The sequence below is a fragment of the Gallus gallus genome, chromosome 1, assembly GCF_016699485.2.
Source record: "Gallus gallus isolate bGalGal1 chromosome 1, bGalGal1.mat.broiler.GRCg7b, whole genome shotgun sequence".
NCBI classification, from domain to species: Eukaryota; Metazoa; Chordata; class Aves; order Galliformes; family Phasianidae; genus Gallus; species Gallus gallus.
In genome coordinates, this window is record NC_052532.1 from 175,375,175 (window position 1) to 175,402,674 (window position 27,500).

Below are 27,500 nucleotides of genomic sequence, written 5' to 3' on the forward strand. Positions count from 1 at the left end.
TTAGAGTTCAGAAATATCAAACTGGTACCCCAAGAGGGCCCTTTAGCAGAGCTGCTTTTCAGCCAGCTGGCCCTATGCCCTATTGCCCTAATGCCGTTGTATGGCATTACTCCTCCCAGGGAAATCATGAAGTTCCCGCTGTCACATTTCTCCTGCCTTTTGAGGTCCCTCCAAACCCTAACCCCAAGCACACCAAATAATTTCCTGTCCTGTGAACTTCCTGAGAGAGTGCTTCATCCCTTTGTTCAAGTTTTCAGTGAAGAATTTGCTCAGTTTCAATCCCTAATGGATGCCGGAGTAACTACCTGTCAGCAGGACTCTGCATGGTCTAGCCACTTTTCCAGACACCTTACTATCTATCTGAGGTCTGCAGCTAGTTGAGATACTTAAGGACTTTCCCAGAAGAATCTGGGCAAGAAAAGGAAACTACAAAAAGAGGTTTCAGGCCATATGCATGTTTTCAATGTTGTTTTTTTCCCGTTCAAATTATGACAGAATTAGATCCTGGTTTCATTTACAATCTGGACTGTCCCACAGTGAGGATTAAGCAAGAGGGTTTGTAAAACACCTCTCCAAAAGGGTGAGAAGCTGTTAAACTGCCTCTGAACATTTCTATCTGCAGATATTCCCACATTTTTCGACATTTAAAACAGAAAATTCAGCATGTGTGTGCATCAAAGATCACATATTTTTATCAACGTGCGGAAGGAAGAAGCTTATATATTTTCCAAAGTGGATCTTAGTGCGAAGTTCCAGATGGAGAGATGCTTTCACCTAAGTCTTAAAACAAAATACAAAGCAATAATAGAAATGCTAAGGACTACAGGTTATCACTGCATTTCTCAAAAGAGCTTAAAATTGTAAGTGAAATTACAGGATGTATATCAGTTGTTCCTTTGAAGCATTTCATGTTCTCCTCTCCTCTCCTCTCCCTTCCCTTCCCCTCCCCTCCTTTTTCCCCTTCCCTTCCCTTTTCTTTCCCTTCTCTATGGTGACAGGTGTGCAAATATGAAAGGGGTTTCATAACACCCAAAAAGGGCTGTGCAGCACACCGAAAGTCGATGAAGTGCACTTTTTCCAAAGTCAAGTCAAAAAACATTCAGTTCATGTCTTCAAAGCAATCTGCATGACAATGGATTTCCACTGCTACTGTCTCATGCCAGGACTTTTTCATCATCTGAATCACTGCAAAGCAGCAATTATGAAAGTCTTTTTTCATTAATTAAAGGTGATCTATGCCCTCTAGTCCAATTTTTATTTGACAAGCAATTTTACTGCAATATCAGGAGTGTAATCTTTCTTGAGCAGTTGTCTTTTTTTTCTTTTTAATGAGAATTGGCAGTGCAGGTGGTCTTCTCAGGTAATATCTAACACATGAAAGCTTATTTTTTCCTCATTAATATAGATAGATATGCTCCTTTTTGAAATCATTTCCCATTCATAAACAGTTAAAATAAGGTAATTCTTTGTATTTGTAATACAAACACATTTCTTACATCACTTGATTTTAACTTTCTTTATATTTAAGAGACTGACTTACTCTTAGTGAAATACTTTCTATGCTCTTTACTTTTGTAGAAGATCCTGAATACAGTACATACAGTGTCTGTGCATCTCATCTGTAGCAGTGGCACTCTCTAAAAACACTACTTACTGCCATATCGTGCACAGGAGGTTGGGATGCAGCATGTGTTTATAAATGCATATGCAACATCAAGCTCTACTGCAATTATTACTAGGAGTAATAATTACTAGGATTGCTAGGAGTATTACACCTAGAATACCCATCGTACTGTTGTCCCAATACACAGAACACGTGGAAGGTATAACTGAGCTTTCTCTGCTTTTCAAAAGCTTCACCACATGGCTGACTTCAGTAGCACTGCACACATGGTGAAAAGGAACAGAAAACTGGAGTGGTTCTATTCCTTCCAACAGACTCCACAGTGGCTGGGGCTGTGGAGAAACTGCGCTGAGATGGAAGGCAGACATGCGCCACACCAATCACTCTTCTGTAGAAGCTGTCCTCCCTCATGAACCAGTCGCAAATATAAGTCAAGCAACAAGAGGCTCACAAGGCTGAGGATGTCCTCCTCAAGAAGTAGCTAACAGATGATCATCTTTTATCCTCTAAGCTACTGTCATCATAGGGCTTGGTATCTAAGACTTTTGTTAAAGAATTAATGATGTTGATAACCAGGAAAACATGATAAGACTAAAGCCATGCCCAGCTCAGACTTTTTTGAGATGTACAGTTGTCACTTTTGAGTCTTCTTTTAAATGTCGCTTCATGTAGCATTTAAATGAATGCACTTCTACTAGGAAATTCATGCTCTAAGCCTCTCCTCAAAACTGGGCTTGGGATCTCTTGTAATTGCATTTCCTTTGAGAACAAATACTATCCTCAATCTAGGGACATCCAAAATGGTCAGTGAAACAAGATACTTTTATTCAGACAAGAACATCTTGGGTAATTTATATTTTCTATTGTTCTGTCTTTCTACACTATGATTTCTCTCCTGGTCAATGGATTGTCTGTGCAAGCAATTGTCAATATGTGATAGTTTTGTAGAATATTCTCAATGTATTAATTCCTCTGTTTCCAAGACATGTAATCCCTCGTTCACTTAGAGTTGACTACTCACTTTCCCTTCGGTTTGGAGCACTGGTAAAGTTTATTTCAGTGCTGCTGACTTCCCAAGCACAGCATTCTTTGCCTTTATGACATGACAGCATCAGTGACCCAAGATGGGTGAGTGAGGGTGGATTAATTTCTACTATTTCTTCAAACATTTTTGAAACACCGATTTTACCTCTCTGGTCCCTTGCTGTTATCAGTCTTCGGCTCTGTGATGCCCAGCGCTACTGACAGATTTGCCTGGCATAGACTGGTTGACTGTGGCAGTCATAGCCCTTCCTTCCATTTGCAATGGCAGTACAAGCAGACCTTGTACAGAGGCTGTAAAAGTAGACTTTCAACCTTAAAGCCTCTCTGCTCTAGGACATCCTTTTGGAGAGTGGCTTTTCCAGCACACCCACACACTTTCTCTGGCATATTTAAAACATGGTATCTGACACAATTTTAAAGGGCTTTTGTTAGATGCCTTTGTTTTCCTGTGATCATAAAGCCCAGAGTAATATGAACACTTCACTGCCCTTTCTCCTCTTGCTTCATTTGATCTGTAGCATCTTCCTCCCAGTTTAATAGAGTTCAATCTTAAGAAGATGGTTTGGAGAGTCATCATTTAAAAGATGTGCAAAACTGTCCAAGGAGTAATTAAAGAGAATACATTATGTCTTATAGAGCTCTCTATCACATTGGGATGTACAAACAGCATTCATACACTATTGCAAGAAAAGCAGAATTAGACTTGCTAAAAAATCTTGTCATTATTGTTGCTTTGAGTTATCCTTGTTTCCATCAGATACTTTGTATTGTGAGGAATCACAACATTGTTCTAATAAAAAAATTCTCGACTTGACCATAGATGTATCTGCTGGTACTTTTGCTCCTATTAAAATCACACCAGGCCATTGGACTACTGTAGGTTTTTTTTGGTTCTGTCCGTTGTGTATAACAACAACAATATTCCAAACTTGTCAGCTGTCCCTGTTCATTGTCTGCCCCTGTTTTAACATCATGGCCCAGTACCCTTTAAATATTTCGTTTCCTTCCAGAATTAAGCAGGATTCAGTTTTACTCACCCAACTGAGTGTACCTATCAATATTAGACTATAAATTCATTGGGGCAGTGGCAGCAGGCTCCATTCACTGCTGCATCCAATCTTTGCTGGTACAAAGTGCATGTGGCAAAAGAAGCCTGGAGGCTGAAAGAACTCCTCTGCAGAAACATTGAAATCGCCTCTTTAAAACTTGTTGTGACAGTATCACTAGCTGAAAAAGAAAGGCTTTTGCTGGAGATATGCAGGGGCAAATCTGATACTAATCAACTACTCTAGCCTGAAATGACATAACTTACCTATGGACCATCAGAGAGGAAAGGAAAATCAAAGGGGAAGAAAAAAAAGAAAAAGAAGAAGAAAAAAAAAAAAAAGGTGTCCCTTTTTATCTGTTCACCAGAAATTCATATATGTGTGTTGAGAGATTGGTCTTTTCCCACTTAGTGAGTGTAGATGGTGGCAGTAAACAGTTTTCTGACAGTAAGAGATAGCCACTTGTGACTGTGATGGACAAAAGACCACATCCACCTCACTCGACTTTCACTTTGGTGGATTACCTGAGATGGATGGTTTCAGCTTCATCTTCCCTATCAGATCCTTCAAGCCATTGACTATAGCAGGAAAGCCCTTTTCTGTGAGTGTTTCAACCAAGCTATTCTTTCTTGAAATGGAGTGACCAGAATTTTTAGTGTTTAAGGTCTTTATCTTGTATTTTGTACTGATTTTTCCTTCCCAACTTCACTTGCAGTGTGTTACTGGGGGACGTACATAAAGATGAAAGGCTGCCTAATGAGGGCCATACTGGATAAGACTGGTAACTTATGTAAAATTATTTACTTCAGAATCTAAATTGGTAATCTAATCTGAACTTGACAGAATTTCCACACTTGTACTGAATCTCTCTCTTTTATTTAAAACTTTCCTACTCTGTCTAGATATACTCAACCCCATACCCTACACCACAGAGTGGTCTATCCTGTCACTCAGAAGGAAAGTCATGAATAAGAATAGTCTGATCTGTCTTTCTGCACAGTATTTCCTCTAAACAGGTATATATGAAGCAACAACATTGTAGGGACCAAGATTTAAAAATCAGAAATGAAACCTGAAGGATAATCTTAGGGAAGAAGAGACAACAAATTGGATGATAATAATAAGGCCTCTTTCACTGGACATGGAGTGGAAAAGCAAGGCAAGATTAGCAATACTGGAACTATGCATTATTTCGATGAGCAAATACATAGACTCATGAAAACTGAGGGGGTAAAGAACGATACAGGCATATTTAGGCTTTCCCAGCTCCAAGAGTCCAACTTACAAGAAGCAGTATCAAAGCAAAGCTCTCTGAAAAACATGCTGGTTTTGGAGAAACTTTGTGTCAGGCTATCTGTGGAACAAATCCAGGTAGTGTTTAGGTGAAATAACCTCCTACTTCACTGAACTCATACAAACACAGTGGTGTCTGCTTTATTCAGTAAAATATTATGTTATCTCCATGCACCTCAATCTTTCAGTGATGTACATATATGCAGTGCTTCTCAGGACTACTGTCATGGTTGAGTCTGGGATAGAGTTTATTTTCTTCCTAGTGGCTAGTATGGCGCTGTTGCCTCAATTTTTGATGCAAATAGCATTGAGAACATGCCAATGTCTTAGATATTGCTGAGCAGTGCTTGCACTGAGTCAATGACATTTCTGCTTCTCACACTGCCCTGTCTTTAGGAAGGTGGGAATGCACAGAAAGCTGAGTGAAGGACAACTGACCCAAATGGACCACAGGAGTGTTGCTGAATACATTTCAAAAAGACCCTACGCCAATGGAGACTGAATCAGCACTTTGGCAATATGCCCATGAATGGCATGAAAATTAATCGAGTAAGCAGTAAAATGGCATCATAATAAAGTTTCTATATTTCTTGGCCTAATAAAGATGATATTTCAATTACTCATATTTGGAACACGTACCGGCAGGTGCAGTGGCAGTTTTCGGTGCTGGAAGTAAGCTCCTGCGTGGAGTCGCTGTGCTGCTCGATACCTGCGTTGTGCTTTTGCTGCTACCCTTGGGTATGTCTTTAGAAGGTGCAGATGCCTTAGGAGTGGTTTGTTCTTCATTTCCAAAGCTGGAACCTGCAGGAGACCAAAACTGCCCTAATTATAAGTTCATAAAAAATGTACGTGAACTGTGGCATACAAACTGAGCTTGTATTAGCAATTATAATCTACAAAAACATATCATATTTTCAACTTGGGCAAAACTACATGGATTTTCTCCAGTACAAATGGTTACATAGAAATAGTTCCCAACAACTTACTTAAATGCTAAGTGTTGCTGGCTGTTGGATTCTAACTCTAAGAAGAACATGAGCCCATGAAAACCTAATGAGGTTCAATAAGGCCAAGTGCAGGGTGCTGCCCTTGGGTCTAGGCAATCCCAGGTATTTATACAAACTGGGGGAAGATCTCATTGAGAGCAGCCCCGTGAAGAAGGACTTGGGGATCCTGGTAGACAAGAAGCTGGACATGAGCCAGCAGTACGCACTTGCAGCCTGGAAGGCCAACTGTGTTCTGGCCTGCATTAAAAAAGGGGTGGCCAGCAGGGAGAGGGAGGTGATTGTGCCCCTCTACTCAGCTCTTGTGAGGCCCCATCTGGAGAACTGCGTCCAGGTCTGGAACCCCCAGTACAGGAAAGATGTGGAGCTCTTGGAACAGGCCCAGAGAAGGGCCACTAAGATGACCAGAGGACTGGAGCACCTCTCCTACAAAGAAAGGCTGAGGGAACTGGGCTTGTTTAGCTTGGGGAAGAGAACACTCCAGGGAGACCTCATTGTGGCCTTCCAGTACTTGAAGGGAGTGTATAAACAGGAAGGGGAATGGCTGTTTACTAGGGTGGATAGTGATAGGACAAGGGGGAATGGTCTTAAAGTGAGACAGGGGAGGTTTAGGTTAGATATTAGGAAGAAGTTTTTCACAGAGAGGGTGGTGACACACTGGAACAGGTTGCCCAAGGAGGTTGTGGATGCCCCATCCCTGGAGGCATTCAAGGCCAGGCTGGATGTGGCTCTGGGCAGCCTGGTCTGGTGGTTGGCAATCCTGCACATAGCAAGGGGGTTGAAACTCAGTGATCATTGTGGTCCTTTTTAACCCAGGACATTCTATGATTCTATGATTCTAAGACATAAAATTTGTTTTTGGCTAGCTCCTTAAAGGTATCTGGCTGTGAGGCTCCTAAGCAAATCAAGAGGTTTCTAAATCTATGAGTGTAGCAATTTTTTGAGGCACTTTAATTGCCTCAGAAGCCACCCAATACCCTTATATTAAGACTTGGGCATTACTGGTTTTTGCTGAAAAGGGCAAGAGCATGTCTCAGTGGTGCAAGGCACTGAACTCTCCCACTCAGGAGAGATTTCCTACAAGTATTTCCCCAGATCACACTCAGACATTTGAATAATAAGCTGAAAAAATAATTCTGCCTTAACTCTCACATCCACTTCAATCACATTCTCATATTGAATCTTGGGTTGCCAAGGTTTCCAGTTTATATTGAGCTTTTTCAAAACCTATAATGGGTTTGCTTTCCTCCTGCATTTCCCACCTAGGGAATAATCACACCCTAGGCTCCTTGCAGATATAAGGAAATCAATCTTTTCTTAACATTTGAAAAAGGCAAAGTTGGAGTGTCTTCTGTATCTATTGAGTAGAAAGCCTATGAGAAGCAAAAGATTACAACATGTCTGGACCTGAACATTTGCAAAAGGATGAACATGTTGCTTGAAAAACTGAGCAGAGATTGTTGCAAGGAATACACAGGATTTCAGAAAATGACTATAATTATTATTATCATTATTTTAAAAAAATACAATACAACACAATACTGTTCAGGTACTGCCTGCAGCAAAATGATAACATTCTTAAAATAATTGGCATGTTCAAGTTCCCAGTCTTCTTCAGATGTAGGAATCTTACACATGTACAAGATTTTTTTCTTAGCATCCTTACTGAAAATCCACGAGGGAAGAAAGCTAGAAAAGAGAACCCTCTTTTCTAATAGAAGGAGAATATACCTTCTGGCTCTGACCAAACAGTGTAAATTTTTTGGTTGCCTGTAAGTATCTTAATTTAATGCAATTAATCAGCAGTATAGATGGATTTCTACAAAAACATTTGCCCTTTGCACAACTATTAAGCCACATTAAAAATTCAAACAAAACTACCTGTTGTTCTCTGTGCAAGAACAAGAAAACCTAAAGCATTCATCATCTTCACACCGATGGGCAGATAACAACCCCTCAGCACAACAGACAGTTGTTTTATGCCCAAATTACAAGGATTCTTCACCTGTGTAACAAGCCCTGAAAACCATGTGCTGAATTATCTGCTGATGAAAGACTGCTGACTTCAGTAAAGTCATGTCAGTGAAACACCTGCAGCTGTGCCCAAGGACAGGGGCATCTTAAAGCAAATGTGTTTACTTCAAACTGCTTGCATCCTCACAAAGTTACTGCTGGTTTGGATACGCACTTACCCCACCAGCTTGGGTATCAGTATTTGTAGAAAAAAAGAAATGATTTCCTTGGCTCTTTGTTCTAAAGTATAAATCATAGAAAGGCAAACCTTGAGGAGGAAACTATTCCTGTTGTTTGCAGAAACATGCAGTTCAAATGCTCTTTAATTGAAACCTCATAGACCTATCCTTTTTTCTCTGATGTGAAATTTATTATAGAGAACATTTCTGTTCCAAAATCTGCAGTTCCCTTGCTGAAGAATGAAGTGCCAAGGGGAGTTACATGAATTCTTATTAAAAAAAAAATTCTTTAGGTCTGGAAGATGGAGTGCAGCTAGCTAAAAACACCTCTGCCATCCACAGCACAGCACACAGTATGTGCTGATTAAAGACATGGTGGATGCAGAGGCTGACAAACATGACCTGGTCAGATTCCCTGAATCAAGAATGCCCTGGGCTGCACACCTCCTCTGTGGGCTGGGCAGACCCCACCTGGAGGAAAAAGTGAGGCTGCACCTTGAGTGCTGTGCTCAATTTTGGGCCCCTCGCTACATGAAGGGCATACTGGCCGTGGAGTGTGTCCAGAGAATGGCAATGAAGTTGTGATGGGTCTGGAGCACAAGTCTGATGGGGAGCAGCTGAGGGAGCTGGGATTGTTCAGTGAGGGAGAAGAGGAGGCCTGGGGGAGACCTTATCACTCTGTACAACTGCCTGAAGTGGAGGTCGGCCTCTTCTCCCGTGTAACTAGTGATAAGACAAGTGATAATAGCCTTAAGTTGCACCAAGGTAGGTTTAGGTTGGATATAAGTAAGAACTTCTCAAAAAGAGTAGTGAAGCAGTGGCACAGCTGCCCAGGGAGGTGGTGTAGTCACCTCCATGGAGGTGTTCAAGGAACATGGAGATGTGGCACTGAGGGACGTGGTCAGTGGGCATGGTGGGGTGGGCTGACAGTTGGTCTTAGTGGTCTTTTCCAACCTTAACAATTCTGTGAAGAAAAGATTTGGCTTTTGATGGCTTAACAGCAAAAGATAAACCATGTGGCTGCACTGGGTGTCTGCAGTCAGACACAGCTAGTTCCAGCCGGTTCCAGCCAGCTCCAGATGTCTCACAACAGAGCACAGCCATGCTAGTGACACCTCTGAAAGAATACATTTAAGGATAAAAACCATGGCACAGCAGTGCACAGTCAGCTGTGTGATGAGAAAGCAGGAGAGAAGCAGCCCTGCTATCCCAAGGGCAGTGTAGCAGGAAGGCAGAGCAGCTCCCTGCAGCCTGGGAGAGGCCTATGGAGGAACAGGCTGTTCCTCTGCTCCAGGTGAGCACATCCCTCCTGTATTGTACCTCCTACTCCTCTATTTCTGCTTTTATTTGAACCATGGGAGATTCCTTGCTTGCCTTTGAAGCACCTGGTAAGTCATTTGGGTTCACCTGTATAAATCACCCTTTATTTCTGCAGACTCTGTGTTCTATGCAGAGCAGCACAGCTGATTTTGCAGGAAAGTACTTAAAAGAGTATTAGCAATCTGCTGGAGCAATAGGCCTTCAGTCTAACTTTCATCATGTCCTCACTATGAGCCCCACGGAATCCTATTCTAGAGCTTGTGAAAAAATACAGGAGAGAAGGTTTTTGAAGGCTTGCAAGTACTTCAGAGGATCCTAGCTGCACCCACGCATCCCTACACCATTAGGCTAGTGAAGGCATGCAGAAGTCATGGCTGGAAGAGGCTCTGAGCAATGTGAACTAGCTGTAGGTGACCTGGCTCATTGCAGAGAGTAGGACTAGGTAACCCCTTAAAGGTCTCTTGCAACTGAAACAACTCTATGAAGTCAAGGACAGTTACATGTTGTAGGCTGTGTATTCAGAGGAAGCCATGACCAAAATCCCAAAGGTTTGTAGATGGTTAAGCCACTCCCTGTCCATATGCACTCCTTAAACTCGTGATGTCCTCTTCACCATCTGACCCTGCTCTGCAGTAGCTTGCATCTTGGAAGAGGAAGACTCTCCTTTATGTGCCCTCAGGAGGAACCATTCCTTTTCTAGAATTACTTACAAAATGGAACATAGTATGATATTAGGTGATACTACATGCTCAGTGGGAGCATGGGTGGGGGGAATTCTGTGTTTGACAAGAAGTGAACTGGGCCAAGTTGCATGGTCAAGTCTTGTTTTGAAAGGAGAGAACAATGGGACGGGCTGCATTCTGGAGCCACACATGGCTTTCCTGTCTGTGCTCAATGGCAACCAAGTCTGCTTTTGTTGGAGGATTTGTGTGCTTTCTAGAAAAATAGCTAGTCTGACAATGCTTGCGGGTCCCCAGGGAATATCAAAGTACAAGTGCAGCTGCTTCTGTGGCTCCCTGTCTCATGGGCTGCTATGTGAAGCCTTTTGAAACCCAGCAAGTTTCCAGTTCCTCACAGCAGGTCAAGCATTCTCTGTGCTGGCAGCAGGCATGGAGCTGCAAGCTCCTGCCACAGCTGCAATCACACCCGAGACAATGGGAACGTGCTAGCATCATAAATTTTCACGGAAGTACAAACATTTACCCACAGTACTATTAAGCCCTTCAGAGACTCTTACACACTACTTGACTCCAAGTTTAATAACAACAAAGGTACCTCTAGTTGTTGCAGCAACGATCCGATATCGCTAGTGTTTCTAAAGCACTTTCCAGTCATAAAACTCAATGAGCTTTACAAATAACAAAAAGACGAAGGAGTTCAGTTACTCTCAAAATTCACACAGCAAGGGAACAGCAGAGACAGGCAGAAAAAGCATGCAGGAAAACCTGATGATGAATGAGCCTAGAATGAATTTTCTTGGCCTGCAAAATGTTGGGATGTATTGTTCCGCTGAGTTTTTCTAGGCTGCACTTCTGTGCCCCAGTTTCCAAGCACAAAATGAAATTTTAAATCACTGCCATGGGTAATGCTCTGATAAGGAAAATGCCCAAACTACTGTGAATAATCAGGTGATATTTAAAAATGCAAGACACACTTTTCACTACACTGGAATACACGCCCATCCTTTAATTAAGGCCCACTATTTATTTATGACTTTTATCTATAGAGTGGCAATTTTTATAGATGGATAACAAGATTTGCCACTTGCCAAGTAAGCAGTTTATTTCTCTGCTTAGTGGGTTACTGTCTTATGGCTCAACACTGTAAAATTAAATATAATGCTTCACAGTGTAATCATCAGCAGACACAAGTGAATGTACAGCTCTGAAGCAGTGCTAATGTCCAAGTGGTACACTGTGATCCTTGGGGGAGACTGCGCTGTTATGATGCTATGATAGTAGATGAAATTACCAGATGGTTATTTTGTTATTTTATCTTTGCAGAGAGCCAGCTCCCCATAGTTCCCAATATACAAGTCCAAATGGGCAATAGATCAGGGAAAAGCTGGTGACAGGTCTCTCATCTATCCAGAAAAAGTAGTTGCATAAGGACTGATGCCCAAACAATGCTTAAACCTAGATTACTTACTATGGAGTATTTTTTTCCATTACATATATGTGGCTCAGAGGAATCTTAGTAATAACCTTCCTTACCATATTCATTTTAAAGAGTGCTTGTTCATGCCCACATGCCTTTATAAAAGCTGATCTGCCAGGAGTCTTAATATCCAAAACAGAAACCCAAATTGTGAATTTTGAGCTTGACAACTGCCATTCAAATAAGAAAGAAGCCAAATCTTCAGTGCCTGTCAGCAAAGGAGCCAGTTTCCCAAGTTCAAGTGGGTTTGGGTCTCTGCAGTGTAGATGGTACCTCTGGGACAGCCCCTTTACCACCAGGGGAGGGAGTGTGGCGCTTCTCCAGATTTCATGACCTTTTGGACAGCTCAGATGAATCCCACCAGCACTGATGAACAATGACATTGTTAGAGCGTGAATACAGACAACATATGAGATCCTGTTCATAGAGTCATAGAATGGCCTGGGTTGAAAAGGACCATAATGATCACCTGGTTTCAACCCCCCCTGTTGTGTGGAGGGTTGCCAACCACTAGAGCAGGCTGCCCAGATGACATGTAATAACTTGTTCTGTTCTGGGGCCTTAATTGTATGATCCTCATCTGGATCTGATAGCTTCGCTCTAGTTTTAGGTTGCAGTTTGAACCTTAACACTCCCCAAAATTTAGTCCTAATTCCATTAGCGAAAATGTATTTGAAGAGTCCACTGCCTATAAAGCTGATGAAAGGCAAATTGGGAAGAGTAATGTTTTAACTTCTCATGTCTTCTCTTATGAAGACAGTCTGGGGGAAATGGACTTGGTCAGTCTGGAGAAGAGAAGGCTCAGGGGAGATCTCACTTATGCCATCGAATACTTAATGGGAACTTAAAAACAGAAGGTAAATAAACTTTTTACATGGGTAGACAGCGATAAAGGGGAATGATTTCAAACTAAAGGAGGGGAGACTTAGATTAGATGTCAGGGGGAAATTTTTCGTGGAGAGGGTAGTGAGGCACTGGCACAGGCTGCCCAGAGAGGTTGTTGCTGCCCCATCCCTGGAGGTGTTCAAGGCCAGGCTGGATGGGGCTGTGGACAACCTGATCTAGTGCCTGATTTAGTGGTTGGCAACCCTGCCAGTGGCGGGGGGCTGGAACTAGATGATCTTGGAGGTCTCTTCCAAATCAAGCCATAGTATGACTTTAGCTAGGCAGATAAAAGTTATGTTTACATGAATAAATATCTCTCTTTTTGTTCTTTCACCATAAATATGAACAATTCTTCATAGCACAGAAGGCAGGAGAACAATTTTTCCTGTCTGTACTGGTTCGACTGGCTGTGTTTATCACCTCCCATAGCTACAGGTGTGCTGCAGTATGGTAGAAACAATCAGGCTTTGTGACATTTCTGTAACTGACTCAGTAGAAAAAAATAAAATGGATAATCTAATTCTGTACATTCACATGGAATTTATAACTTATCCTTTTTACTCATTTTGATTACTCTAAGTTTTTGATATTTAGAGTAATTCTTGAGGCACTGACCTAACTTCAGTGTCCTTCATAAATAATAGATATGAAAAATACAGCCTTCTGCTGATGCACCTTCTTGTATCAATACTTATTCATCTCACCTCACCAATTAAAATACATATTTTAGGAGCCAGTTAAATAGATTTCTTATGTGAGTGGAGTTACATGTTGCTCCCTACTGAGGTGTTACAAGCTTCACTGGACAAAGTGAAAATTTCACCATAAAATAAAACTTCTACATGTTTAAATGGAAACCACAGGCAATTTTCTGACTACATCACACTTTGGATCATATAGCACATCTTATTTGGGCTTTTGTGAAAAGTTACAACACTACCAGGCAAGGTAAGTATTCCAATATGGTATCAGATTTGCCTGTATGTTGATGATAGCTTTGCCCATCACTGGCTGATATTAAAATGGGCTGGAAAAATCTATGTATCAACCTTCTGAAAGGGTCATCTCTTGGCATATATGTTGGAGCTGAACTATCAAAGGCAAAGAGCCCAGGATGTGAAAGTCATTCATGAGCAGATCATCCCTGCAAACTTTCCTTGTTCAGCATATAACACTGATCACAGCGACAAGAAACATCCCATGCCACGAATACCCTGGCGGAGTATGTAATGTGGAGCTGAGGCAGTAGGACTTCATACTGCAGACCATGAATATGACTCAGGAAAAATGCTACTCTCTATACTAAACAAAAAAGCATGTGGTTTTCAGGACAGAATCATGCTTTTACTTCGGATATTTCTCTGGTAGAGAGTGATACTATCTTACAGATAAGGATGAGTGAATGCAAATCCAGGGCCATCTCTCCATTGCCCAGCAGAGTAGTTTTCCACAGGCATCAGCCCCCAAGCACTGTTGGAGTAACACCAAGCACTGATGGCATTTTTGCCAAAAGAGAAAATCAATGCTCCGATGTCCTCAGCTGCTAGAATGGTCCCTGAGATGATCAGTGATTGCCCAAAAGTTTGAACAACCATAAAGAAGATACTGATAATATCCATTTTCTACCAGCTCTAAAGCATTAATGGCATGTATCAACTTACCTTAGGTAGAATTTTTCCTGGGTAGTAACATTCTGATGTTCCTGCGTAGGCTTCAGTGCCAGCATTCACATTTCTGCAAACACCAGTTCTACAATACAACTTGTGCTCATAACCATCTGCTCCAATGGCACCATGCCTACTTCTAAACTGGCATGCCATTTTTAACAGGGCATGGGGCCCCATGAAAGATAGGATTAGAAGTGACATCTGCTCTGTAAGAAATTTCTTCTGAAGGCGAGAAGTGCCAAATTAGAGCCTTTTCGTAAGGAACAACATCTGGTGACACTTGTGGGCATTATACCATTAATAAATGCCTCTTTCCAAGAATTGCTACTTCTAATTTTCTTGAGTACTGATGGAGTGCCATATTCAGACACTTACAGAGTAAAATCCTTGGTAAAAGTATTAATGACATTCCAATTGTGTTAATGAATGTTCAGCAGTTTTGGCAATCCAAGCTGGATGCCATAGATGACCAGACTAGGAAAACTTAAGCAATGTCCTAGCAATTATCAGTATGTAAGGTCTGGTAGCAACCAGTCTTGCTCCCTACTGCCAAGCCACAGTGTGCCATAGCTTACATGGAATTGTGCTACATCAAAGAGTTAGTAAGCGTGTCTGCCTCCTTCCTTGGCATAACAATGTCTTCAGAGCATGATATATGGGCTAAGGAGGGGAGACGCCACACTGAAACCTCAAAGATGGAAGAACCCTAGAGGGTCTCCAGCTAGTCATTAATTAATTGCATTTTGTTAGCCCAGGCACAGATCCTCAAAGCTGCTTAGGAACTTAACTCAGATTTCAATTCACATTCAAATTCAACTCACACTACTTATTCTTAATCACCTTCTCAACCCTGAAGGAGTTTCAAACCAACAGATGTCTCCGTTTCAGAGTATGAAGGCCCAACCCACAAGCAGCTCAACAGAATGTCCCATGAATGCTGAGCAGTGCTTTGGAGCAGAAAGGTGGGGCCAGACACCAAAGCTACACAGTGCTTTGGAGACAGGCAGGGAAGCATCCAAGCTTCTCACAGCAGACGTTCCATGTGCTCAGACCATATGCACCCTTGGGAGCAATGTGCTGTTCAAGAAAAATCCTTGCCCACCTTTTGTAAGAGTAGCTTGGGTTAGCCTGGCTGACCTGCACCATATGAGTCCCCTTCTCCCATATCACAGAGGGCTTCAGTGGGTGCAACCATCCACTCTGCTGTATATGAGACACAGTGCTCCAGTGGACAAGGAAACAAGGAAAAAGGCAGGGGAACTCTCATCACTCATGTCCGAGAAGCTGCTGAATTGTCATGGAAGTGCAAGGGGCAGGATGGAATGCTCCCCTGTCAGGCAAAGCCTATGAAACCCCAGCAACAGTGTGGGAAGAATTGGGACCCACTGACCTACAAGCTGCCCCTTCATTTTTCTGTTAGAGGCATCGAGGAGAGACAGGCCCTGATATCAGTTGAGACTGAAGGCTTCAGGCTTGACAGTGCACACTTCATCAGTTTCTTTCTGAGGATCTTATGGGCAGTGTCAAAGGCCCTGCTGAGGTTCAAGCATACAATATCTGCTCATGTTTTTCTATACAAAACATCTTAACTAATTTGATCAAAGTATGTTTAGTAAATACTGTCAATTGTGAGGAGCTTGGAAGTAAAACTGCAATTCAAATACACCTGGAGAGAGAAAACATCGAGCAAAACAGGTGCATTTTACAAATGGCATTATCCATGGAGACTATATTTTCATTTTCCAGTGTGACCTATTACAGACTTTCCTTATCTCATATTTACTAAAAAAAAAATAATATATATGTCTTTCATAGATGCTTTTGAGCAAAATGCAGATACTTTACAAGTCAGCAGTACTAAATGCTGTGACCCAGTGACCCAGTTAAATAAGTTTTACAAACTGCTTTAGCTCTATTTCTGCAAAATGAAATAATCTAAACCAGTTGGTCTATAATATTTTGCGGGGAACAGATGTTAAATTGCATTCATTTCACGAAATGAAGGCTCTTCAGAGTATATAAAAGCAAAATTATGTTGAAACCCACAGGGAGTACATAGAAGATGTAGTTCATAAAAGCTTCCTGTGCTTTTACGGAAGAAAAATCTTTAGTTTTTTCACTTGTTGAAGTATCAAGCATTTTCTTCATTTGATTCTTTTACCATTCCTTTTTCCCTTCCTATTCAGGTTTTACTGGATGGTAGTAGCAGCATTCAAGTTAGTAGCTGCTAATAAGTAGTATCATGTAAGACCATCTAATTGAAGCACGTAGAAGTGATCTCCACAGGGTTATAAAGGAAGAGCCTGGAGTAGAACAGTGAAAGGGGAATAATAAACAAAGAACCCTAGTTTCCAATGTCAGGCTGTGAAAAATGACAATACACTGGTATTTACTCAGACAACAGTAATATTAATGATGGTATTAGACTACCATTTTCACTCAGGATGCACATTTCTTTTTGGGTTGAATGTATCTAGGGGAATTGTCAAAAACATCACACTTCCCTGGATTAGCACTAGTTGGGGGCACTGAAATTATACAAGTTAAAACAAGCTCATTAAATCTTTCCTGGTCTTCTGCATCAGGGGCAAGTTGCTGCTGGGTTGGAAACATAACTGTGTCATCTATTTCAATGTGGCATAGTACTGTGACATGCAGATAAAGACATCTTTAGGATTGACCGTCAATGCTATTACTAAAATGACTGATAAACCTGATATGCCTTTCTAAAAAAACCCTTGTCTGGAGGTAAAAGACTCCTCTAGTTTATTCCAACAAGCACTCTGCCCCAGGACTTTTATGACTGTTCTTTTTTTTAAGACAGCAGAGCTACTCCCTGTTAACACTCCTAAGTGGAGCATCCCGAGTCATTTGTGTCAGAAAAAAACTCTCTGAAAAGAGCTTGGATAGTGCTTTAGTCACAGCCTTGTTAGGACCTTGTCAGGTGCATCATTCACACAAACTAGTAAAAAAACATTTACATTTTCAAAACTTCAAATTCAGTGGGAGAGGAGGCTAATGGCTGGTAGTGAAGTTAGGATGGATATCATCCTCTTTTTCCAGCAGTGCTCATGAAACCACCATAGAGGAGCACAATGAATGAGTATTTCAATGGAGATACCAATTCCCTTTGGAGATGACTGTTTACAACTAACTAGCAGGCTTTACACAGATCTGATCCCAAGAGTCCAAGTTTTGCCATGAACAATACTTAGCATAGAGCACCCAATGAATGCTCTTTACAGACAAGTGGGAAGGCCTCTTCTGAGTTTGCTTGCTTTCAGCAACCCACAGCACAGTTGGAAAGCCTGAGGCTCCCTGCCTACAAAATGGGGAGAGGCCGAGGGAGCTGGGATTGTTGAGTGTGGAGATAATGTGGAGAGGAGGCTCAGGGGAGACCTTATAGCTTTGTACTGCTGCCTGAAAGGAGTTTGTGGCAAGGTGGGTGTTGGCCTCTTCTCCCAGGTAACAGCAATAGGATGAGAGGGAATGGCCTGAAGTTGCACCAGGGGAGGTTCAGGTTGGATATTAGGAAAAGTTTATTCTCAGAAATAGTAGCAGTGCATTGGAACAAGCTGCCCAGGGAGGAGTGGACTCTGTCTCTGGAGGTGTTCAACAAACACGGAGATGTGGCATTGAGGCATGTGGTTCGTGGGCAATATTGGTGGCAGGTGGACAGTTGGACTAGATAATCTCAGAGGTCTTTTCAACCTTAGTGATTCTATAATTGTACGATTCTATGACTGGTCAGGATGTGAGGGATTCAGGTTCTTTCAAATTAGGCAATGATTAATAGCTAATTGCTTGAACTCGAATTCACAGTTATGAACTCTTCATTTGTTGTGTCACATCCAAATCCATGAGGGCCTACTGTGACCATTCAGAACTTCCAAGCGATGGTCTTTTAAGGGTTTGGGTACTTGGTTGGATTTTGGGCTCTGAGCGGGTAGGGAATTAATTTTACTTAATTTTGCAAAAAGAGTCTATTTATAAGATCATGTTTCTAAATCCGTCATGAAGCAAAGTTCTGATGTTATAAAAAGATGTAATTACATGCACCTTTGCCAATACTTTTTTCCTTAATTAGGACCTTTGAAGATAAATTCCCTTGCCCATCTCTAACAAGTGAAAACTGAGCTGCAGGATTAACGAGGAATATCCTATTAATTTTACCTCTGTATGAATCCTCCTGTAGTTAAGTCCTTAAAGGAACTACTTAAATGAAAGCTTTGATACATGAGCTATTGAAGTAGAAGAGCTTCTCATTTTGTACTACAATTTTAAATTCCAGTAGATTTTTGAAGATATCTGAAATTATTAACAGGTTCAAGAAAAGCTACATATAGCTGAGTGGGGGGGAGGTGAGTTTGAATTATGTTAAAGAGTCATAAAGTACAGCCAGAACTATCATCTGCACTGTTTGATGCTAACACAAATAATGCTTTTTGTACTGCAGGTGCATTTAATTAATAGTACTGTACGAGTGCAGCAATATTGAACCAGAGCTTTGCCTACAATAAAATGGTAATCCAACTGATTTCCATGGTACTCCCATTGCAGGAAAAATTCTTCAAAGCTGCATGCTCTTGACGAGGAGTTCGATAGCTCTTAGCACTGCTAAGGATGGGCAGAGGCCTTGGGAGAGCACAAGGGGCAGATCTGCCCCCCAGATGTTGCACTGCTTTGCTGGTTCTGCAGTGTTCCCTTCTCCTCCACCACCTGGCAGCCCCACCGCATGCCCCTGGTGTTTCTCCTGTACTCCTGGGTCTCGAAGGCAGGTGGTTGTGTGAAAATCACAGCTGCTGTTACTGCAAAGGAAACTTCTACTCTTTTTTTTCTCCTTCTTCAGCAGGGAAGTGTAATCCAAGGGCATCTCCCAGATCCCTTTGTAAAGAAACACACTGTTTATTTTGAATGGACTCTGATACTGAATCACACTATTGTGGGAGCACAGAAGTTAAGGGTGCATTTGCTCCAAGAAGTGCTTAAGAAGCTCCTCCTCTACATTAAACATAAACAAAGATCTTAAGCCATTTGGTTTTCAGACCCTGGCACTTTGAGTGTGAGTAATAGCACAGATTTGTAGCAGGAAGGAGAGGAAGGAGGCGAAAAAGAGCTGCTGTTCACTCCTGAATTCTCCAAGCAGCCTTCAGGGAGAACTCATCCAGCCCATCCCAGCCCTACATGCACAGCTCTACCACTGCGTGAAGCGAGGGAAGGATGCAGGCAATGCAAAGTCTCACTGGAGAAGTAGACTACAACTACTGCTATTGGTCAGTGTGACCGCTGCCCTCTATTCACTTTCTTTCCCTAGAAAGGGAGCAGAGAGCCTGCAGTATGCCCAGGGCAGCCAGTGTCATGTGGTCACTATTACATGGTTTCTTTAGCAGAGCTTCAGACTACAAGTTGTTTGCTATCAGCATTTGTCTTCATAACTGAAAAACTGAATGAAACCTGTGATAATTAGTAGGACAGTACTTTGCATTGAAGGCAAATCCTGGGCAATACGCCTGGCTTCTCCAGCATCATTATTTAAGCAAGACAGCTATGAAGACTAATTGTAAATTGCTTTGGATTAAAGGCATTAAGTAAATATTAGTTACTGTTGTTAAGAGCATTTCAGAAAAACAAACAAACAAACAAACTGGGCTATCTGCACATGAGATGAAGTTGATCTGCTTTCATCTGCAGCCATGCAATGGGAGAAGTCTTTGGTAAAAGTCACTTCCAACCATGCTGTGAGTGCCCGTGGTGCAATATTGCAGTAGTAACTCATTAATGAAACCCACCTTTATCTCGACAGCTTTCATTTTAAAACCATGTGGCAACCACTGCTGTTTGCCTACAGGAGGAAGGATGTGCTAGGTAATGAGTAATTCATGGGTTTAAATATGAAGGGAATAAATTAAGTTTTAAAAAATTTATAAGATGCTACTAAGAGTCTGTTGTGAATTTTCCGAGCGAAACACCTATCTAGTTTTACTCACACTGAAAGTGGATGGAAATTATATTCTATTACACATATAATTCCTTAAAGTCATTTAAGAATGAATAGGAGCGAGCACTGGGTCTGGTAGCAGTACTGCTCCATGTACTCACTCCTCTAATAACTGATTCTAAGTTTATTCCGGTGTTATTTTAGCATAAAAGATATGAAAAGAGATAACAGGGGAGCTGCATGAGCAGGTTTTCAGGTGGAATTTGAGACCTGAGATAGCTGGCAGAGCAGCAGTGAGAGCTGCTTTTCTTTTGAGGAATCTACCCAGAATCCAAGCTACGAACTCCCCATTTCCTGACCATATTTCCCAAACTGCATGCTGTTGCCCTACAAATGCAGCTGGGAATAGGTTAACAGTGGCTGAGGGACATTTACACTACACATGGGACATTATTCACATTACAAAAAGCAGATGCTTGATATACAAATGACCCCCGTTATGGTAAGCATGAACATTCATATGTTATCACAGGCAGAGCAGTTAAAAAAAGGTGTGAATTACCAAGAACAATCCATCTCTACCAGGGTTGAACTGCTAATGGGACAGTTTAGCCTGCTCTCTCTTCTTTTAAATAATGGGGACTATTTCAGAACGCACCAAACAACCATATGGGCCACTCATATTCACTTTGAAAACACCTTTGGAAGGCAATGGTGTTACATGAGGAATCAAATCCACTTCATAGAATCACATAATTGTTTGAGTTGGAAGGGACCCTTGAAGGTCATCTAGTCCAACTCTGCTGCCACAAACACTTGTTTAGGCAAACAGAGCCCGGACGTGGCTCTGCCCAGCTGTGAAAGCTGCTGACTTGCTGGGACTTTCCACAAGGGCTGGAAGTTGCTCATGTCCATAAAAGCTACACAAGCGACAATTCCCCAAATATCCTCACGGAAATGCTGTCAAAAGCAAGGAGTCATTTGGGGTTATATCCACTTGGAAGGATTATAATTTCAGTCTCACAACATGAGAGTATACTCTTGCCCAAGCATGAGGTGAGCTCCTAACTGCTTTGTTAGCAGGTGTCCAGGCTGTTGCCAAAGAATGGGTTTTGTTGGCAGTGCTGGTTTCACACTGGACCATGACTGACGCTCATGTCTCACAGCATGCAGAGAAGAACTGCTGTGCCTGCCATCCTTCCCTACACACATGAACAGGGAGGGAAAGAAAGGCCACCTCTTGGCAATGCTTCTGATACTCCCTGTGATGGACAGCTTTTGCTTTATCTGCTTGCATTTTGATGTGCACTTCATGAACAATAGTTGGGCATAGGTGGGTAGCAAAGAAGGTGGCTGTTGTTGTTTGACAACATATATTTCTTCTCTGAAGAAGGGTCACCTCAAAGGACAGCCAGGCTGGATGTGGCTCTGGGCAGCCTGGTCTGGTGGTTGGCGACCCTGCACATAGCAGGGGGGTTGAAACTCGATGATCATTGTGGTCCTTTTCAACCCAGGCCATTCTATGATTCTGTGGTTCTATGACAGTCAGCCAAAGAGGATGACAGCCTGTCCTTGGAGATACCCAGAGACTCCTGAGAAAGCCAGAGGGAGCAACACCACCTAGACCCAGAGATGGCCATGTTCCCATGGTGCCAGGGGCTAGTAGAGCTCTGAAAGTCACTCAAACCAACCAGGCTGACCAAGACTGCAGGCACAGACCCATCTTCAAGAACAGTGAACAAGAGGATGAACCTATTTATGCCCTATTGTTTAAACCTTTCTTGGATAGCGCAGTTCCTAGTTTGTGTTCTAATGAATCTAGTTTGGTAACGCAACACCCTTTGAATGGCTCACTTTAACAGAAGTTGTGGAAAGCATACAGTCAAAACAATGGTCTTGTTGGGCACTGTCACCTCCTTCAGTGTGATCTAAATTCACCACCCAAACCCAAGATCAAGAACGAGCTTCCAGTGTACAATGCATGGATAACTACATGAACCCAATATGTTCTTTGTCTAATCTTACACCCTGAACAAGAATTTAATGGGTTTTACTATCTGGTGGTCAGCAATACATCTTCAGTTATTTTTAAGAAATTGCTTTCAAGAATTAAAGTTTTTTTCTGCAGGACACACACATAGGTAGAATGTTGTATTGTAAACCATGTCTCTCCCAAGGAAGGAATAGCCACTATGAGAAGTCTAGATCCACTCTATTGGAATTCCAAGCTTAAACCAGGCAGTGACTTGTCAGTAGCTTCTGGATTTAGATGGCACATTTTCATGAACTTCCTCTGGTTCATGAGGGTTTGGTTTTGGGTCTTGTTTATATAATGAAAAGTTTGAAAAATATACTGACTTTTTCAGATTAGCCAACACCAGATTTGCTCTGTAAGGCCCATGATTTGGTACAAATTGATAAGAAAACTGTAATACCTCAGACAGGGCTTTTTATTGTGCTCTTTGCATTCTCTGGAATTCAGAAAAAGAACAATTTTTTTAACAAAGCGTTCCTGCGAATCCAGAAATGTACCATTCTGCAGAAAAGTCTCTGAATTGGATTAATTTTGGGGGGGGTGGGGAATCTTCATCAGTATTTCACCTGGTTCTTGTTAGCAGAATGCAAGGAATTGCAACAAATCAAAGACATTTTTGCTTATTGGGTGATCTGGAAGACTTAATAGTGTCAGTACCATCCCCAGCTCCTACTCGTCTATTTATTTTCTCAGCAAACTACTTCATGAATAGAAGGGCCAGTGAAATCTGGTCTCCTCTGGGTTGGTTCTGTGTGCTTTGTATGTCCCCACTACAGCAATGATGATGGCACACCCAAATCCCAGATGCTGCTTGCGGTGCCCCTTCAGTTATAGCGTGAACTCCTACCGTGGCACCCTTAGATCCTCCTAAGCCTTTTCTCAGTAAAAAAGACAACTGCATAAGTAACACACAGGAGCTCTTCCAGGGCCTCTAACCAGTGTGGCAGGGCTAGTAAAAGAAATAACACAACTATTTATAGATAGAACATCACCTGGAACAACAGAGATGGTCTTGGGGACCCAACCGAAGGGTGAGAAGCCCTTGCTGTCTCTGTCAAAACAATAGCAGTGATACCAGATGGGAAGCCTGGGGCTGGACTTGCCAACTGGTGAGCAGGGGGAAGCCTTTCTAACACTGTATGGATACCACAATTTAAACAGGAGCACAGATGTACATGAGGAGGTTTAATGATAAATGCAGCTGTCATGCATCTGGTACTGGAAGAAGAACTATTGTAAAGAAATATATTATTAACTTAAACATGACATGAATCCTTCAGAAGCTGACTTGAGTGGATTACTGAAGGGGGAGTGCTTTCAGGCTATGCTTAATATGTCATTAATTTAAAGCCTCATGATTATCTTCAATATGATTATGACCCAAAATCAAACTCCACTGTATTTCTAAAAGCTGTTGTTAAACTCTTTATGTGATAGCATTACTTCTGAAAGCCTGTCTGTTTTTCAGAAGGTAAATACATGTGTCTCTTAGTCAGATTACTTGAGCCTTGAGGTTTGGTGTCCCCACAGCCTCATTCCATAAAACCAGGACCACCCAACATCTCCCATTAGACAGAAACAAACACACACTTGCATACAAGGAGCTCATACAGAGTCACGTTTTCCATTTAATTCCCATTCAAAAGCAGAAAACTTCACATTAAGAGATAGGGATGATGTGCTACCAGGTTCTCCCTCTTGGTACCCTTCCTAAGTGCAAAGGGCGTGGAGAACATTTGGGACACCAAGAGTTGCAGAATCAATGTTGGGTTTTTGAGCCAGCATAGCAAGATAACTAATTTCCCACTTGTCCACAGCCTGAATGGGGGGAGCTGGACTTGCAGGGCATAAAGTGTTACTGTACTGCCCTAGTGGCCCTTTGTCTGTTGGCAAGGGTTAGAGCTCTGGGGTGCACCATGGTCAGGGCTTAGCCAAGCACCCACAAAGGCAGAGACTTGTGCTTCAAGAATGCTGTCCTTCCCATAGTCCAGATCAGATAAAACACTATGAGAACTCTTAATTATATGAATAAGTACTACCATTTAACACAAACACAGCATATGACAACTTCTGTGAGCCTGCAAGATGAAAGTTCTCTTTATTTATGGCTTCCATTTCTGTGAATATTTTACTGCTCGTACAACAAGTAATTCTGAAAATACACCAGTCTACATAAGGTCTTTTACATATTAATAAGAAGCCTCCTCTAGTATGGCTTACAGGATGCCTTGAAACAATTCAGAGTCATAATGTGAAACAGATATAGAAATAGTCACAATTACAAAGGCATTTGATATCTAGCAGTGACAATTATGATGGCAATTCTTTGGAAAAAGTGTGTGTAGACGTATCTATGCCACAGTTTTCAACTGGAATGGTCAAAGGTAGCAAACATCTCAGTAAAGAAACAACGCAGAGTGCTGAGATGTGTCACTCGCTAATAGTCTGCACAGCTCTTAGCACAGTGGGGCTGAACCTGGCTGTGCTGCCACTTCACTACTGAAATAGGGTGTAGGGCAATAAGAGACTATTCAGTCTTTTTAGAATATCCAGTCCCAGGTATGGAAGGTCACTTAGGAACAAAGCTTCAGCCCTATTGTCAGACAACGCATCCAGCTAACCTAGTTTGCTGCTTTCACAGTGATCAACAGCAGAAGCTTAGGGAAAAGCTCCATACCTACGTTTTGGCATTACTGAATGCTCTGTCCTTTTAGCATCATGTGGGCAGATACAACAGAGCCGGTGCCCTGCTGTCACCTTAGCCTAAATACAGCAGTCTGAAGCACAGGATGAGTCTGGTTCCTCACACAGTAACAATCCACCCTTTGGAAAACAAACCCTTGAGCAGTATCCCAAATGAGTAGCTGAACTTCTCCAGCCATTTCTGAAGATGTCTGCCAAAATGTACAGTCAGTGTACGCGTGATGCAGAAGTAGTTGCTTTATACAGCCAGTGCCTACTTATATTTCAATCCCCATACGCTATTTCCTCTCCTAGAATAAATGCTTGGCTCCCCGTCAGCTGGAGTGAGTCCAGTACAAAGATCGACCCCTAATGACCAAGAAAAATTTTCTGATGGAGAGAAGGTGGGTGGTCTTCCCACAACATTCTTTTTTCCTTCTCTTCTTCAGCTGTCTTGGTGTGAAGGCATATGTGTGCCACGGAGGGGTGCTGAGTGTAAGTGATGAGTCATTTGCTTTCCTTGCTGTGCCCTGCTCTGTGCAGATTGCAGGCACAGAGAATTAAAACAGACCTTTGCATTGGAAATGGCATGGGAACCAACCAGCCTGAGCAGAACTGCACAAATCAGCTGCCTACACAGAGCCCATTTCTAGGAAATGCATTTCTTGCAGGTCCCGAGATAGAATCATAGAATCATTAAGGTCAGAAAAGACCTCTAAGATCATCTAATCCAACCTTCAGCCCATCCCTGCCACGTCCATTAACCACGTCCTTCAGCGTCACATCTCCACGGCTCCTGAACACCTCCAGGCATGGTGACACCACTGCCTCCCTGGGCAGCTGTGCCACTGCATCACCACTCTTTCTGAGAAGCATTTTTCCCTAATATGCAACCTGGACTTCCCCTGGCATAACCTGAGGTTATTCCCTCAGCAATGGAATCTGAAAGTTCTGTCGTAAACCTATGCCTCCAGGACAGATTATTGGTAAATACAAATTAATCCATATCTGGCGTCATATCCCATTTTAATATATTTTTCATTACGTCCATTGATTTTCATTCTCCAACAAAGGCACGTACTATGCAATCACCTCAACGTTGGCAAATTCATGTTCCTGATTGGGATCCATGAGCAACCAACATCTCTTGCCACTAGAGGTCAGGCACCATCCTGACAAAATAGAGGAAACATGGAGTAAAATCTGCGGTGATGTCCTGAGGTTACAGCCTCTGATAAACCAACTCAGTCCTAGGAGAAGACCTGGGATCCAAGTTTACCTGAGGTGGAGCTCGGTGTAGGAACAAGCACTGGACTGTCTATCTTCCTGCTGAGCATCCAGCCATGGTTTTTCAACTGTTCTCCTGTCAGCCTATCTGTAATTCTATTAAATGAATCACCGATAACACTGGGAAAATATCTGCATGGAAACACAGACTAACTAATCCGCTTGCCTAGATAATAGCATAAGAGAATAATAACAATGTCAAAAATGCTTGAGGGTAAGCTATTTTTGGTGAAGTGGAATTCAGCATTTGATAAAGAGGAGAGTCCTGTAAGTGCTGAAAATGGTTCTTAGTTACAAGTTACCCTGTACATTCAGAACTGCGTGAAGAAAATAGGAGTAATGTAATGAATGGGTATCATCTGACTGATAGAAAAAAATAGGGTCGAAAGAAAACTCTTTCAGTGAAAATAAGGACCCAGCATGTTCCTCTGTTCAGCCACTTTGATCCACCAGTTTTAGAAGTTATCAGCCTGAGCCAGCTCTGCTGACTTGTGCAGGGCTCCCCATTCACGTGAGAACTGAGATCACAGCCCAGCATGGCAGGGCGCAGGGAGAGGAGAAGCACGCGGTCACGGGTCAGTGGTTGGCTTTTTTGGAAACCAATACTGTTTGAAAGTTATGTGTTTTATTTCACTGCCATGCAGTCATCAAAGATTAGATGGATTAGAACAACAGCATGTGTAGTGACTCCATAAAATACAAACATGACCTGTGATGGCATTGGTGGGAAGTACGGTAGTGCCTGCAGGGAGGCTGGGATGAGGGCAGTGAGCCTCTTCTGGCCCCATGCATGCACATGGCTTCATTGCCTTTGCCCAGACAGCATTTCCTTCTGCTTGTCCCACAGCTCAGGAGGACCTATGTAAAAGGCAGAGACCTTCTGTACTCTCAGCATCATATTACATCTAAGAGGAAAACTTCCCTGTAATTCTGGAACCAGGAGAGAGAAAAAGAAGAGGTTTTAAAAAAAAAATAATAGATGTGACATCCATTGCTTTCCCTCTCTTCAGCCCCTACTGGAATAAGAAAAAAGCAATGACAGAAAAATTCTGACAGGAGCCAAGAGTCAGGAGGCAGGGTGATGATGTTGCCTCTACAGGTAACGGTGTGACAGGACTCCATACCACCACCAGCCCTCAAGCTGATGCCAGCTCTAAGGATCAGCCATTTGAAACAGTCTGCAAGAGAATGACCCTGTGATTCTGGGGAACAACAGTTATCTCACAGTACAGTAGGAGAAATCTGTAACCCCAAACTTGGATTTTTTGGAAAGCCTGTTTTGACAGCTCCACCAAATCAACACCTCCTTCACTGGGAACAAGGGAA

The 27,500-nt window shown here is 42.2% G+C and overlaps 1 protein-coding gene across 5 annotated transcripts in view; it reads right to left on the reverse strand.

Annotated features, from left to right (window-relative positions):
• The window catches only part of MTUS2 (microtubule associated tumor suppressor candidate 2), a 270,353-nt gene that overhangs the window by 58,714 nt on the left and 184,139 nt on the right, over window positions 1-27,500 (reverse strand). For all 5 annotated transcript variants that reach the window (XM_417117.7, XM_046909909.1, XM_015278698.4 and 2 more), the window contains one exon: window positions 5,647-5,808. In XM_417117.7, the coding sequence (XP_417117.3) occupies window positions 5,647-5,808 (162 nt within the window). The remainder of the gene's footprint in view (window positions 1-5,646; window positions 5,809-27,500) is intronic.